Here is a 16,207-nt window from a genome sequence, read left to right on the forward strand (position 1 = left end):
CAATATAAATGACTTTCAATAAACAGCCAGATGTCTATATGTACATTTTAAATATATATAAATATATGTACAAATTCGATATAACCATAAGGTAAATTTCAACATTCAGTTGTAGTTCTGTTTTTATATTGTGTATTGCTGTATATTTGGGCATACTGAATTCAAACAAAATAATCAGGTGCAGATGCGCAGATGATGTCAAGACATAAGCACACACATTTCTTAAATTGTAAAAAGACTTTAATTACATTCTTTAATCCATACATTGTTTCACCATTGTGCAATAACACTCAAAAGTGTTAAAACCTCTTGGGTTTTATATCCATAACATATCATAAATTATTTCTTATTAAAATCTATACTGATTTAATAATAATTGCAAAATACAGTGAAAATATCATAAACAGAAGGATCATGACAAAAGAGAAAGTTTTAGGGAGACATCTTTAAAAATGCTCTTTAAAAAAATAGAATTACATCTCGCCAAGACAAAAAGGACACTAAATTGATGAGAAAAAACGACAGTACATACATGGATACAATTTAATAAACAAAAAGATCACAACAAAGCAAACACATAATTCAGAGATTATAATTAATCTTTCATATTTATGTTACTATGTTTACTTTTCCAAATGTCCTATTTTAACTACGACTCAAACTTAATAAAGTCTCGCCATAATGATATCAAACAGGGGTAAAGTCTTTGATACTTCTATAATCAAACATTCACAAGAACATGTACTGTACACAGTGATCAAGGTTTTAAGGTCTTCTATGTTGGTGCAAGGTGTCCTCCCAGCTAGACTAACTGCAGACACTGAAGGACAGAGAGCCCAGCTATCTCCCTGAGTAACTCTAAACAGAAAGTAAGTGCAGATGTTCAGTACTGTCCCCTGGACAGATTTTAGGCCCACACAACTGTAAGTCTCCTTCTCTTGAATCCTTGAAATTGGCATGACTAACATTCTTGGGCTCAACACGCAAGTATTGCACTTCATTACACTTCAGCATAGGTCACCTGACAACTTCAACTGAAAGAAAACCCTAGCTAGTGGTTAGCTGGCAGCTAGTTATACTGTAATTAACATAGTTTTGCAGTGTTGTTAAACGTGCTGGAGTGCTTACCAAAAATTCACTGTGATGCATGCCAACAAAAGCCCAGAGAACAATGGGATGGTGTCACAGGAGCACACCTTACGGCTTTTGTACGTACCCAGAGGAAAACTATACTTCATTCTGTGAGATGACAACATTTATGATGAAAAGCACTGACCCTGCAGTGCAAAGAAGACCTGGCTAAAACATTAAATAGACATTCAACATCTGTCATGTGATTGTCTTGAAACGATTTGATAACTATTCTTTTCTTGTAGCTTGTGATCCTCCCCTACTTTATAGATATAAGCTCCATCTGGACACACCCTCATACATCTCTAGAGACCTTACTTGAGACAGACCTGTATCTATGTAGGGCATCCAGGCCTAACAATCTGAACTGCTCTCAAATGACAGAAAAGCACTCGAAGAGCACCGCTCAGCTTACGCCGGTCTAGCGTTTCAGCTTGCTTTTTGTTCTGTACAGCAACATCAATTAGTTATAACTGACCTTTATCCATTTCACCACTAATTGCAATATTTTTAAAAAAGTGCAGATATACTAACTCAGGGGGGTAGCTGGCTCAATCAGATCTTTGCTGTGCCGTGTAGCGTCTGAACAGGGTGAGGTAGTAAGGGAATGGGGAACAAGAGGAAGAAGGTTTAATCTTCCAGTCACAACATCTCAAACAGTGCCTCCAGTAAATGCTCCTCTAAGTGATGTTACTGGTGATGTTACTGGTGCCACTGTGGACTGCCTTTTTTATGCTCAAACTTCCTGGCCTTCCTGGCGCAGACAGCACAGGAGGTGATGGTGATGGGGGAAACGAGGCAGTACCAGCTCCAGATGCTCCTCCCTGACAACCCCGGTCGGTGACTGAGTGCCCAACTTGTCTACAGCAGGAGGGGTGTTCTAGCATTTCTGTCTGTTCTGAGTGTTTCACAGATGGCACTTTCAATTTGAACCTGTAAAATCGTGTGCCACGATTTGTGACAGTAACTTGTAGGTGTTAATTATGCACTAGGTTATTTTTTCAGGGCCAGTGTTTGGGCAGGTAGTATCAAACTGAGTGACCTGGGCACTTTACCCTCCACCTCTGTATCTCACTCAAATTCACACTTTAATCTCGGTGCCTAATGCTACTGTATATATAATCTCACAATACATCTGTAACTCTCTCTCTTGCTAAGTGGCATTAATAAAGGGAAAAGGTTATGAGGACTGAGGTCACTGATTGCACTAAAAAAAATAAAGCGCTCACTTCCATCTGTGTCTGAGGGCGTGCTAGTAAAAAAAGGTAGAAGATCAGTATAAGTGCTATGGTTTGTGCAACAACTCCTCGGTGCGCGGCAGCAGACGAGCTGAATCTAAGCCCATGTTCCACACAGTTTTGAAAAAATGCTGTCTGAGTTTGATCATGGTCCCTTTAAACAGTTTGTTCATGTGTTTCAAAACTGCTAAATATGGGTGCCACCGAAAACATACGCTGCAACGATAAACAGCCTGCAAACGTTTACCGGAGCAGCAGGCGTCGCTACTGCCAAGCTCCACAGAGTGAGTGAGTGAGGAGTTTATGTACATTCTATATCAAGCCTAGGGCTGTGATGAACGGTCAAAGGTAAGGGGGTACATTCAACAATAGCTTATAGGAAGGGGCAGAACAATAAATTCAGATTTATATTAATAAGGTTTTTAACTTGATGAAAGTTATATTAATATAAATTATATAGGCTTTTCGACAATTTCTTAAACTTCTCAAAAAAAAGGTAACATGCACTGAAAACCCAGCAGCAGTTCATGTAGTGTTACGCTGAAGCTGAAAGGACTTGCTGGCGAGGCAGTGTAAGCTACTCCGCTGGGGTGGGATATCGGAGGTGAGAGGATTGTGTCCTAAAGTGTAGCAGGTAGGACTGCCATCAAGCAGCTGGTTGTGATGCCTCAGCTGGTTGCCACATCTGAATCTCAGCCTCCCTGCACCTTAATGTTTCTATTAGAGTCAAGCTGGTTGCTAGAGCGTGCTAGCCCTCTGTGGAGTCTGGGAAGGAAATTTCACTGCCAAAAATCTCCCTATAGAGAGGAGGAAACGTGTACGCTGTCTTAGGATGAACCAGGCGAAAGAACTCCAGTTTGTCGATGTGAAGGTTGCAAATTGACTTCATCACAGGAAGCTTTGACACCATCTAGATTGGATACAAAAGGGGTACAATGATATACATTATTAATTAAATTGTAAACAAATTATCATTTTAGTACATGTCTAACCGCATGTCTTTGTACCTTAGCTAGTTTCTCCTCTGGTGCTCCTTCCTTTTGCAGGCAGTGCTGCAAAGCCGCATAGACTTTCTCCTGCAACTTCTTTATCTTCTGCACATCTGTGAGCCAGGGCCGGTCTAAAGAAAAGGACGGCAACAAAATGTGCAATAAGTTACTGTCATTTATTTGCATCTATTTTGCGGTAGCGTGCAAAAGCACGGACATGGCCTGCTAGGAAATGAAGCAGTGTCTTGTTTGTGCCAGGACTGTACTGTCCTTATTAGCACAATCGTCTGTTGAAAGACACCTAGCGACATTTTGCATAATCTAATTACATAGAATTTAATTAAACAAACACACTGCGTTTTGTTGAAGTGTGGGAAGGGTTGGTAAACATTCCTGAAAAGGTTACGTAATAATGATTTTATGATTAATGTGGACTTAATAAGAAAATAAAATTTTGTTCTGTTTAACATGTTTATAAAGTAAAATATGTCTGCTAAAGTTTAGAACTATAATTAATCACAAGATAAACTACATTTTGTGCAACAGCAAAAACGTTTAACATTTGATACTAGTTTACAAATGTGTATTTTGTTACTGGTAAACATGCAAACAATTATAAAAATATAATTAGCTGTCAGTCATGTATTGGCACCAGATATGAGTGTCAAACCTGTCCTACAAACATTGGCCGTATGTAAGTATTTGTCATTTTTTTCATTTTCCTTGAAGCACTTTAGTAATCGTGTTTAAAGGCTTCACTCTTCAAGGCAACATGTTATACAGTAAAAGTGTGACATCTAATGGATAATACAGCTTGATTTCACTAATTCAGTTGGACTGAATACCGTATCGGATGCAGAATTTCATATCCTAACCTGCATTGCAAAGATTAATATTAAATATTTTGTTACAGAAATGTCATTTTACCTGGTGAGAGCAGCACAGCAGCAGTAAACAGAGCCATCTCCTCTTCAGACATCTGTATGCGACTCAGGCTTTTAGCCAATTCAAACACTGCGTTCACAAGATCATCACAGCCTGAAGGGAGAAAACGAAAAGGAGCTCACAAATGAAGCTCACCAAGCACAATCATTTTGACAGAACAGCTAAAACATTAGTGAAACAGCAAAAAAAATTCCCTGCTAATCTTTTAAGTATGTATCTGGTACAAAAGATATAGAAACAGACTGTGTCACTCACCAAGAGCCTTAAAAAGCGTAAGAGTGGCAAACTTTCCATCAAAGAGCATAGTATTATTGATGGGGTTGTAGGCTCGACACATACGGATCAGAAGAACATCCATACAACCTGTGAACACACATGCATGCAGAAAATCTTAGAGTTAGAGTTCAAATGACTGCTATACTAAGCATTTCATGCTTGTTCTCAATATATAATCAATGTTGACAGCACAAATTCTTATAAAGTCACTCCTTCACACGAACGCAAAATGCGTTTGCGAACCTTTAATCAGGCGCCTTTTCTTTCATCTCGATTATGCCCTTTACAGGAATCTGTTTCTGGATGGGTTTGCTGTCAGTAGCCTAAACTAACCTGTAATCTCTCCCAGTCATTAGCTGCTATACAGGTGTAACAAAATGTGCAAAGTACTAGAGGGAAATGTTTTCACACCTTTCACATATTTCTATGTGAAGCATTTAATTAGTCTAATTAAACACGATGATCGAAACCCTTTGTTTGCACCAGGAAGAAAATTCCTCGGCTCCACCTTAATGACATAAATCTAATGGCAGTTTTGTTTTTTTTTGGAGAAGTAGATGTCACGTTAGCACAGCCTGTTGATTTATAGGCCAGTGTTTTATCATATGATAATCAGAGAAGTTGCGTGTTTAAAACAATGCCACCCTATACCCAGTAACACAACGCCTCCTCTGTGTCCGAATCAGAAACAGCTACGTTTCTATAGTTACTTTGCCCGAATATGTTTTTAACTCTTATGCGATCTATACACACTAAGTAATAAATATACACAATGTAGACAAGCTTTCTGGCTGGAGGGACACGTTGTCTTTGCTATCATGCACTGACCTGCTTTGAGGAGGATAATCTGATCATTCTGACAGAGGTCCATGAAGCCTGAGATGCGCTTGGCAAACTCTACCACATACTGGATTGCGTTGGTGATGTGAATGGCACACTGCTGCCACATCGTCTCAGCTGACTGCAAGACAAACCAATACATAGAGAGACTTCAGTGCAACTGTGCCTAATCAAACATGTCAAGATGTTCTGACCTGCAGGATCTTTGTTTTTTTTACTGTAGGTCCCATAAATGTGGGGCCTCTGACCTTGACTACAAAATATGTGTCTGTGTGATTAAATTTACAGACATGACAATTACAATAAGCTACACGGTGGTGAGGAGGAAACCTGTTTAAGGAAACTTCATATCTATACAAGGCCACAAGATGAATACACTCCTCTCCTTTCCTTGTGTAAAATAACAATAGAGCTTCTGTAGTTATTTGTTCGTTTATAAACGTATAAATATAAATTTTATGATATTCTACTCATACAAAGTTCAAACATCTGGGCAGATGATGGAGATTTCCAACCACCATTCAGGATCTCGAGTGAATCTATGAATTTTTTCTATTATACGCAGATGGAAATGAATGTCTCGAATACCTTAGTCTGGTATGAGCGTGTCTCCTCTGCACTATACAAGGTCCACGCCATTCTCTTCAGATCGTCTGTACTGTGCTGGCTCGTCTCAAAGTGGGACTTCACCACACTCAGAGTTATGCGCTCTAAACAGGGAAACGTTTGTCAGTTTTCTCACAAAATTTTCTCTAAGATATAATTTTCTTTTGACAATTGCACAATATGGATATGCTGAATTTGCACTTTGTGTGCTTATTCTGACCTATTTCATGAACAGAGAAGCCCTCAGGTTGCGGGTTGAAGATTGAATGCGCAAAGAGTCCAGATTCGTGTAAAAGCTGGTACTCGTGCTTAATGCTGTTGTTGGGGACAAAGTCCGAGCTGGTCTGTTCCGGTGAACTCTGAGAGGACGAGCCGCTGCCCGCGCTGCCACCCATCATGTCCAGGCTACAGTAATCTCCACCATCCTCCGGCGTTAGCGGCAGGTCGAAGAGGAGGCCTTCTTGCAGCATGGTGATATCATCCAGATCGCTGAGGTTGGTGGTGGAACCTCGTCTGTAAGCACCGCCTTGGTCGGCCATATCAACATTCTCCTCATGGGCTCCGGCCCCAACACACTCATGGGACTGCTGGTGTTTCTGGACCTCTGCATACAGGCTGTCCCGCTGTTTCTTAGACATTCGACCAAACTTGACAGCTGTAACAGAAGAAGAGGAATGAAGCAATCTAGAAAGTACGATCTAAGTGGGAGGTGGAACCTGACGAACTACACGTAGATTATGTAGCTGGTCTCACCATCGCGGCTCATGCCCAGATTGAGACACTTCTGCAGCCTGCAGTGCTGACATCGGTTGCGATTGGTCCGGTCAATCAGACAGTTCCTCTGACGTGAGCAGGAGTACATGGCATTGTTCTGCTGGCTGCGTCGAAAGAACCCCTGTGGAAAAAGACACACAAAATACACATCAGTGGAAAAAAAACAAACAGCAAAATGTTTGTGGTACATCTCACACATCACTAAGCCTTTGGAGACTTTCATCTAATTCTACTACTGTAACTATCTAACAGCTTACCTTACAGCCTTCACAGGTGATGACACCATAGTGGATCCCTGATGATTTGTCTCCACAGATTTTACATGGAATCACCTCTATTTGAGCTGGAAATAGACAAAGAGACAAGTGTTAATATTACACAATAACTAATTAATCAGTTCATTAAATAATTCAACAATGAATAAATCTGTATGGAGTCAATATGTTCTTCCTGTTACCACATCCACATCGTGTTCTCCATTTGTAACTGTAAAATGCCAGTTTGTGTAAGCATGAGTGTGACTGGATGTCTGTCTCTTTATGTGGCCCTGTGATGGATTGACAACCTCCTACTCAGTCAGATATGCTCAGTCAGATATGCTCCAATAGCCCAGCAACCCTTAAGTGGATAAGCAGTTTAGATGATGGATATACATTATTGCTTTAATCTACATTCATTAAAATTGTTTATAGACACTGTTTATTTTGTAGTTTGTTAAAGGCTGTAAAAGAAGGGTCTTAAATATTATGTGGTATCTCTGTATGGTAACAAAGAAGACATTTTCCCCATAACCCCACCTGAGTGACAAATCTTAACTGACAGGTTTTAATATGAGTCAAATGTCATCTGTTGCATGTTGCAAGACTTACCATCTGGCTAATAATAGCAAGGCGTATTTGTCATAATCTGACAGGATTGTCATAGAACATAAAGCACACTGAACACACATGGACTTTGTGTTCCTTGTGGAAGGTTGATCTTTCTGCCCTTGAAACAACCTGGTCTTTTTATTATATTCTCCTAAGCAGCCTGGGCCTCCTTGAGCCCAGAATAGCCGGTCAATTGCATTAGCTGCAGCCTGGGGTTATAAAGTTTCACGCTCTCTCGCTCCGCGCACTCCTCCTCCGGGATTAACAAAATGGTAGCAGGTTAACAAAGGCACACTGCTGCGCTAAACCCTCCAAAACCTACAATTGCAAACCACACAACAAGTGCAACTGAGTGTTACTGTGTGGACTCTTTACAAGATTTGATTTGGCTCGGGCTGCGGGGTGTGCCAAACAGCCCTGAAATCACTTTTGCTGGGTCACACAGAGTATTAGAAAACCTGTAAAGCCCTGAACACTTCAGCCGGCCTTCACCTCGCTTCTTCTTAGAAAATTGCTGTTTTCTAAAGGCTCTTTCATAAACTACTCACAACCAACCAATCACATGAGTCACAGTGCGTGGGGGAAGAAGTGCGTCACATACTGAGGCAAAGCAAGAGGTTAGAGAGTGGCATTATCCTGATAATTATGACTTGTAAAAAATATGTCTACAAACGGACATATTTAACTGTATTATAAGAGAAGATTTCTGCTGGTCAACAAAATGCAACATCAGGATAAAAATAAAAGAGAATTGGAAAAGTCCCTCGCTCTGTCGCCACCCGTTCAGAGCCTCACCCCCGCCCTTCAGCCTGTTATATAACTGAAGTCTGGCCCCATTCCACGAACACACTCATTCAAAGGTGGTTGTCCTGGCAACATCCAGTGTGACCGTCCTCCCTCACCTTCCTGGTCTCCCATTGGCTGCTGATCGACAGGCTTTGACTGTGATTTGCCACCTGACCTGCCAGTCAGCTGAGTGGCAAAGTCAGTCCCGAGTGCAGGAGCTGCTCCACTGACACAGTTTTCTCTGTCACCAAAGTGGGAGGTGTTTGCGGTGGAAACCTCACAAGAACACAATCCGATTCTTTTTGACAAGATTTAAAGGTGCAACCCAATTTGACTCACTCAAAGAAAGGGCCGGGTGAAAGGTGGGGCCCTCTGATTCCTTAGAAAGCAAAACAATGTAAGCTTGGATTACTGAGGGAGGAACAGTTGAGTTGTGTCAAACTATCCACAACATCTGGAACCATTTACAAAAACATGTAGTATATTAAGGTGCAGCAGAGGAAACAGATGTAGCTACAGTAATAGTAGCCCTCCACTTGTTGCAGCATGTCAAATATTTGAGTGAAATTTCAGCTGCGTTTAAGCCAGACCATTAATCTATTTTTACTCTAGTGAACTTGGCTGCTCAGAGATTTCTTGTGCTGCGGTGTTTTAGCAAATAAATGGTGCCCGATTCACAAGATGGCACCTACTGTACGTGGGCTCTGTTTAGGGAAAACAGTAGTGTGTATTTCAGCCACTACAATGGCTTCAAACGGTTAGAATGCTGCCGTGTGCCATTTCTGTTTGCATGAAAGCATGAGTCTCAACTACAGTTTCCCTTTTTTTTCCTCAGAGGTCCCACAAATATTTGTTCCAAGAAGAAATGCTCTCACACAAAGAAGGAAAACAAAGGCTATGTTTTTTTAAAAATATGCTTTAAACATCTGTACAAGCGTTAAAATCCAAATTTGTATTTATCTACCTTGAAACTGGGTTATTTTAAAGTATTTTCTGCCTTAGTCAGGCACTGCCTGTGTTTGTCCTGCCCAGCAGTTTTTACTGTATATCTTGGCTGCAAGTGCTCGGCTAAAAAGACTTTGACCCCTCATCTCAGCTAATCAAATAAGGTCTAAGGTTCTATTTACATTGAACTTTACATTCACCTAACATTGTATAATTAACCTTGATTAGTGCGAGTCTCTGGGGCCCGCATGGGTGAATGGTAACTTACTGTACAATAGGTTGGGTTATCACACAGAGACTGGCACAAAGTTAGCAGATATTGAAATAAATTCTCATGTGTGACCCAATAAAAAAACGCCTATTTTCAACTTATGTGTATGTAAGCTGCAGCTGTGTTTTCTCTTTTTTGCTCCACTGAACTACCTACAGTATACAGACGTACTGATACGAACCACCAACTCGTAAAAAAAGCTTTAGTTAATTAACAGTGGAATGAAAGGTATTGGTGTCAGAGCTTTATATAATGTAGGACTTGTATTGTTGCCACTGTCGAAATATTTTAGTGCTGTACGAAAATACTGAATTACAATTGTTTTACATTGGTGCGTTCCAATAGACATTTACTCAAAAATAAAACTGTCTATAACTTTACATGGAAGCTAGCAATGATGGCATATATTGAAGCTAAAAGAAAAGAAAGATATTCTATAATAATTATATATTTTGGCCAATCGGTACAGTTGTCAAAAAATGAACATGCAAAAAAGGTTTGTTTTTTTTAACTTCTGCTGAATTTGTTAAATGTTTACATGTGCATTAATTTAATGATATAAATTAAATCCACTGTGATGTGTGTAAATGTCTTGATACAAAACACATATTGCAAAAAGGGCTATTTCATATTGAAGGATTACTTTGACTTATTATGAATAGTCACATGTAGAACTAAAGCACTGACAAAATGCCAGGATGCACTCTGTCTCTGTTTAATTTCCACCACTGATGAGAAAAGTACAACTTGACGTGCTGTTTATGCAGCCGTCAGCCAAATCCAACTTGGCCCGTGCAACCCAGCACAAGTACAACCAGACTGAGAAAATCAGTTCAAGTAACTCTGCATTATGCCACAAACTAAAAGGACATTTATAATGGAGCAAGTATGATAAATATTGGTTTTGAGTCTGGATTCAGAGCAGTGACATCCTTGGAGAGCGAAAGGTCTGACCCTCATTACATTAGATCCAGGTCGAACTGTGCCCCAGAGCTAAAGGATTGAAGTCTGCACCCCATCACTGTACAAGCAAAAATCTAAAGTGTATTTCACAGGACTTGATTTTTTTTTCTTTATGTTACATCACCTCTGCCTACCCTGTTTGTGTAACAGGGTAATATAACGCAGGGATTAGCACCAGTCACTGGAAACTAAATCACTGCTCGTAGCTTAATAGATTTTTTCATCATATAATATTCAGCCTATGATTAGCTAAAGTAATATGGTACTTTTACTAAATCAGACTGATAAAAGACAAGAGTCACACACACTGGTTGCTGTAGAAACCTTAGCTGACAGAGGTAACTGAGCTGAACTGAACCCTGCTGTGCTACATACATGTGGGCTTGCTGTGCCCATATCCTGCTTTCCATGACTCTATAACCAAAATAAAAATAAAGGTACTGTAAGTAAAAATAAACATTAAGCAATTAAGATCCAGGTATCCATTTATTTGTGTGACTGTGATGACTATTCTGCAAAATATGCATAAGATTTATGCAGACTGTATAAACACATATAGAGTATGTGTGTATAAAGAAAAAAAAAAATATATATATATATATTTCCCCCCACAAAGTTGATCAGGTCCCTGCGCTCCTATCTGTGGTATCTTAAACAGAAGGAGATCAAGACATACTGCCCTGGCAAGTGATTTAAACGATTACATTTATGTTTAATCAGTAAGAATCAGACCTTGCACCTACACTCCCCCGCGCGCGCAAACACTTGTTATGAAATGTTATGAGAAAAAGTGACTGTCGAGCGCCGTACTATCACTGGAGGAGTACTTGTAGCGAATAGTAGTCGCAAGTCATGGCAGGTTGAGGCCGAAATAAGCAGCTGTAGTCGCATATAGATGCGCTATACGTCTTTGCGAGGCAATCGATATTTGGCACACAGTCACCTTTTGGCAAAACACCTGTAATCCTTAATGACAGAACTAGGTCAAGGGATCGCCCCCCTCCCACTGACGATGGTGAAAACAAAAACACGCTGGCAGATGAAATAACCATAACAATCCAGTAGAACCGAACCAGAACAAAAGTAATAATGTGCAATGAACAGTCTAAATATTATGCAAATAGTATGACCTTTACATGTAAGTGCTTATTATCAAGCTGCAAAACTGAGGTTCGCGTTACCTAAAAGTGACACAAGACAGTTCATAATTCTAAAAACGACAATTTTCATAGTAATGCATAATTGAATCCAGGAAAAAGCCCGAGTGGACAGATTTCGCGTGGCCCTGTCAGCCTCTGGATCCTTCCGCTCGCTCCGCTCGCTCGCTCCCGCCCGCCCCGCTTTCTTACATAACTTGAGCCGCTCAGCGGAGAAACAAGCAGCGTCGCTGCCACGCAGCCTTGTTTTTACGGGTGAAAATCAAAAAGTGAGCCTGGCTTTCAGTGCCCAAAGGCAAGCTGCTTGCAGATCATTACGGCATAATTACAACGTGACACTTTTCAACACCCCAGCGTGTTCCCCTCGCGCTTTAACGCCGTATAAACAAGTCCCAGCGCCTCGGAGGTGACGTGTTGAGCGTAACCTGATTTTGCTGCGAGGAACGCAATTTGGCGCGCGCCTGCCGGCTACGCACTTTGAGCGGTGCTTAATATTCTACTAAAACGTAGTATTTTATGACAACACGACGTGCCCCGGCGTCAAAAACAAGCGCGCCAACGAGTCCACGGCCCCAAACTCACCTCTCATGTTTGCGGTGAAGTCTGGCCAACTCTTGGAGTCATAAAAGTCCAGGTGGGAGTGAAGCCAGGGACACAGCGCGCGACGCGACCTTGTTCGCCCCGAACCGGAGCAGCTGCAAACTCTCGCACAAGCAAATCCTCACATGGGTTTTTATAAAAAATATTGTTCGCCCGCCACGACTTTGAAAACAGCTACAACGCAACGACGTGTTTACTTTTTCCGCGCAGTCTCGCAGATGCCGCTGTGGCGAAGCGCGTGTCAAATAGACAAGCGGGGGCTCCTCTGCTGCCAGCTCCTTCCTGCTCTGCGGCAAAGTAACCCAGTTTCGGCGCGTGGACTACACATGATCCTCACTCTGCGGTCCGCCCGCCTCGTGCCCCGTGAGCTGACGCCACCCCCACCCTCGCGCGCTTTAAGGAGGTTCTCGCGTGCGTGGGAAAGTGTGGCAGTGTGTCAGTTCAGACCGACCGGGACCCACCGTGGGAACTATTTAGTGACCAGCGCACGTTTTATTTATATTTTGTGTTATGTGTCGGGTTTATTTAATGTTCACCAGTTCATTTCTTTTTAATTTCGCCTGTAAAATTTGAGCTACGATATTTTAAGCCGTTTCAGCAACCACAAGACAGTAATGGAGATAAATAAGTCAAACTCTTCACTGAGTAGTTTTTACGCATCACATCTTTTATTATATCATACGACTATATACAACATAAGATGTGTATATTTACACACGCCTATTTATGCGTTTAACTAAGTTATAACAAAAGTGAAAGTAAACAATCTTTAACAGAAAGCAAAGTCTAAACAAGGTAAACGCTCAAACCAAATGTAAAGCAAGATTACAGATGCTTCTTGTATTTAGTATAATCTCATTACAAAACACAGGCCCACTGTAATAAATGTCAACCAACGCCCACATAGAAAATAATGAACAAGCATATAACCAATGTAACGAGCTATGAGGTATTGGGAGGTCAATAGGAATAAAGCACGAACACTTTGGCTTTGCAGGTTTGCGGTAAATAAAGACAAACAGACAGACTTTGAAGGTTCCCCACATCAGGAGATCAAACCATGAACGACCTGGACATGTTTGTTGTGGCACTTGAACACTGGAACAGAAGCCATTGTTTCCTTTGGCTGGGTGCCACACTGTAATGCCTCAGCATTATATCACTGGATTAGCCACATTAATCTTTACAGAGAGAATAAGGTGTGACTACAGGTGGTTACGCTGTGTTTTGTTTTAGTTTGGTTTCTGTCTCTCTGTCTGTCTGTCTGTCTGTCTGTCTGTCTGTCTTTATGTCTGTCTGTCTGTCTCTCTCTCTGTCTGTCTTTATGTCTGTCTGTCTGTCTCTCTCTCTGTCTGTCTGTCTGTCTGTCTGTCTCTCTCTCTGTCTGTCTGTCTGTCTGTCTGTCTGTCTGCCGGTCTGTCCTCCATTCTGGCGTAGCCCATTACACAAACCAAAATCAACTTATCCCGATGAAAATATTGGATTTGCAGGCCTGTGCGCGATGACGAATGCATCGTGTAACTTGCCCACAGTTATGAAATGAGGAGAAGAGAGAGATTATGGTAAGTAGGTTAGTGGAGCAACGCAGAGGTTTCACACCCCTCCCTCCCTGTCCTCTAGGCTCGGTGAGTCTCCCTCTGTCTTTTCCCGCTGTTGTTCTGATTCATTTTTACATGAATCTCCTTTCACATACAGCCTTCCAGCACCACCTCGCTTTATGTTCATTCCTTCATTGTTCCTCCAACAGCCTGTGACTATACTGTGAAGGGTTGTCATAATCTACTGTACACAGTTCTATAGAATCTCTCCTGTTTGTGTGCAGAAACAACACAATAAACATTTGAACATAAATGAAGGGCAACAATTTACTGCGTTTCCTGAATAAGTTTAAAAATACAATCCTGGGAAAAGCCTGGTAAGACTGTTTAGTTTTATTCTATTCTGCAGTCATAAACTTCCTCTTCCTCCTGTTTGGATGGTTTTATCAGTCTCATGAGTTCCTTCCTGATCCTCATCTGCCATCTTTCCCGGGTTGTATTATGTCCCTCTGTCGCCATGAAGCAGTCACATCCATCCGGTGTTCGCCTGCCTGCAACGTCACTGACCTCCTGACCCTGAATCTTATGTAACCATGGCAATACCCAAATTAGAACATGGAGCATGGAAAGAAGGAGGGGCTTAGAGCCCCACATACAGGCATGCAGCTCCCAACCAGCTTTCCAGATTAAGTCAGATACAATGAACTGGCCTCTGTGTGTGTGTGTGTGTGTGTGTGTGTGTGTGTGTGTGTGTGTGTGTGTGTGTGTGTGTGTGTGTGTGTGTGTGTGTGTGTGGTTGAGGGTGCACAAGGTGTTTGTGTGAGACCGGACATGCATTGCCCTTATTAAAAATAAATCAAACATGTGGTCATTGGTGAAAACAATCACACAATCAGAAGTGTTTTCCACACGTTCAAAGTGCAGCACATGAGCACAACAACAGTTTAATAGCCTCAACTGGCCTGTGTCCTGCAGTGCACAAAGCCCAGTATACTGAGAGGATTATTTTAGGATCCAAGCTCTAGCTTCCATAATCCTCTCTCCTCTCCTAGCTCTCATCCCGCTAAGCCCTCTCCCTACTCCCCTTTCAAATGCCCACTAATCTCTCTCACTGTGGTTCTCTGTGTATCTGTAATCTGGTTTGTACCCATCACCTGTACCGGGTTCACACCAAGTAAAGGGCGTCTCTCCTCTCTTTTTCCCCGTACACATTGTCCCCATCGTTCCCACCACCTCAAACAACTTGAGGGAGGCTTCATCCATCAATGCTCAAGCTTGCCTTACCGCAATGACACGCGATACAGCTTCCTACACCTTCTTACCGTGGGGTCCCTTCACACCTGCACACGCCCATTACTGCCGGGAGACTCCAAGCGGCAACAGGACATCTCCAGTTACATGACATGTGATCTGGGTTGATGCCTATTCATCAACCCTGCTAATGACCAGTGCTGGGCCTGATTTTGTTTGCCACCAGACGCGCCCTGATTACAGCGTGCCAGCGGTGCAGCAGGTGTGATCTTCGTCCAGTGCACCGCCCTAGAACAGGACATTATGTCAGCATGCTAACATTAGCTGATTGATGTAATTAAAAGCAGTTGTTCAAAATCAGAATGACAACAAAATAACTTCTGAATGCACTGTCGCCGCAGTTCTGCATTGTTTGAAACCTAATCAGCGAACTGGATGTGACTCGCATACGTCAAAAAAGAACTAGACTGTCCTTCATTTGTCTCAAGTCTATTTGTCCTCCTCCACAGCTGTTGATACCAGAGACCACTGAAATAATTAGCCCTCAGGTCCACGTTAGCTCCACATCCTGTGGTCGGGAGTTGGGCTTATTTATTTAGTCTTGACTGGCGCTATTTAAGCGATAGGCATCCAATTAAGGGTGACATTTACCATGATGTATCTGCCCGCGCTGCTTCCTCACACTGCACTCGTCCTGTTGTCTGTCAATATCAATCTGCCTGTATCTAGATCACGCCACGTCTGACAGTCAGGCAGCACGGAGCGAGCGGGCATTTGCAGAGCGATAAAAAGGACAGAGTAATAAACTTTAGACGAGCTAATAACACTAGTAGCACGGGAGGCCCACATAGCACATATCACGAAACTGAAAATGTCTAAATGCTCAAAAACATTTATTTGGAATGCTGAATTTAAATTTGATTATGAGGAAATCTGTCCATTGTCGTCTTTGCATAATCATAATCAGTGTTCTGTCGGCTCCAAAGAGCCAAACGCGTTTGAGCAAGGTTATTACCTCATGTGTCATT

General features: G+C 41.8%; 1 protein-coding gene across 1 annotated transcript; it reads right to left on the reverse strand.

Annotated features, from left to right (window-relative positions):
- Positions 1-218: 218 nt before the first annotated feature.
- Positions 219-12,727, reverse strand: rorca (RAR-related orphan receptor C a). Its single transcript, XM_029148042.3, has 10 exons — positions 12,373-12,727; positions 7,057-7,142; positions 6,779-6,920; positions 6,246-6,680; positions 6,008-6,129; positions 5,408-5,540; positions 4,559-4,666; positions 4,286-4,396; positions 3,377-3,489; positions 219-3,279 (listed from the first exon to the last, which is right to left on the reverse strand). The coding sequence occupies exons 1-10, from the start codon at positions 12,377-12,379 to the stop codon at positions 3,118-3,120; spliced, it is 1,419 nt and encodes a 472-aa protein (XP_029003875.1). The 5' UTR covers positions 12,380-12,727; the 3' UTR covers positions 219-3,117.
- Between the last annotated feature and the right edge of the window lie 3,480 nt (positions 12,728-16,207).

This window comes from Betta splendens, chromosome 4 (genome assembly GCF_900634795.4).
Source record: "Betta splendens chromosome 4, fBetSpl5.4, whole genome shotgun sequence".
Classification (NCBI taxonomy): domain Eukaryota; kingdom Metazoa; phylum Chordata; class Actinopteri; order Anabantiformes; family Osphronemidae; genus Betta; species Betta splendens.

What these genes read in the sequence shown, in the direction of transcription:
- rorca (XM_029148042.3), bottom strand. An exon ending in TCACCTGTGAAGGCTGTAAG is followed by an intron (nt 6,921 to 7,056) that starts GTAAGCTGTTAG and finishes CTTTTTCCACAG; the next exon opens with GGGTTCTTTCGACGCAGCCA. An exon ending in CACGCTCATACCAGACTAAG is followed by an intron (nt 5,541 to 6,007) that starts GTATTCGAGACA and finishes TTTGTCTTGCAG; the next exon opens with TCAGCTGAGACGATGTGGCA.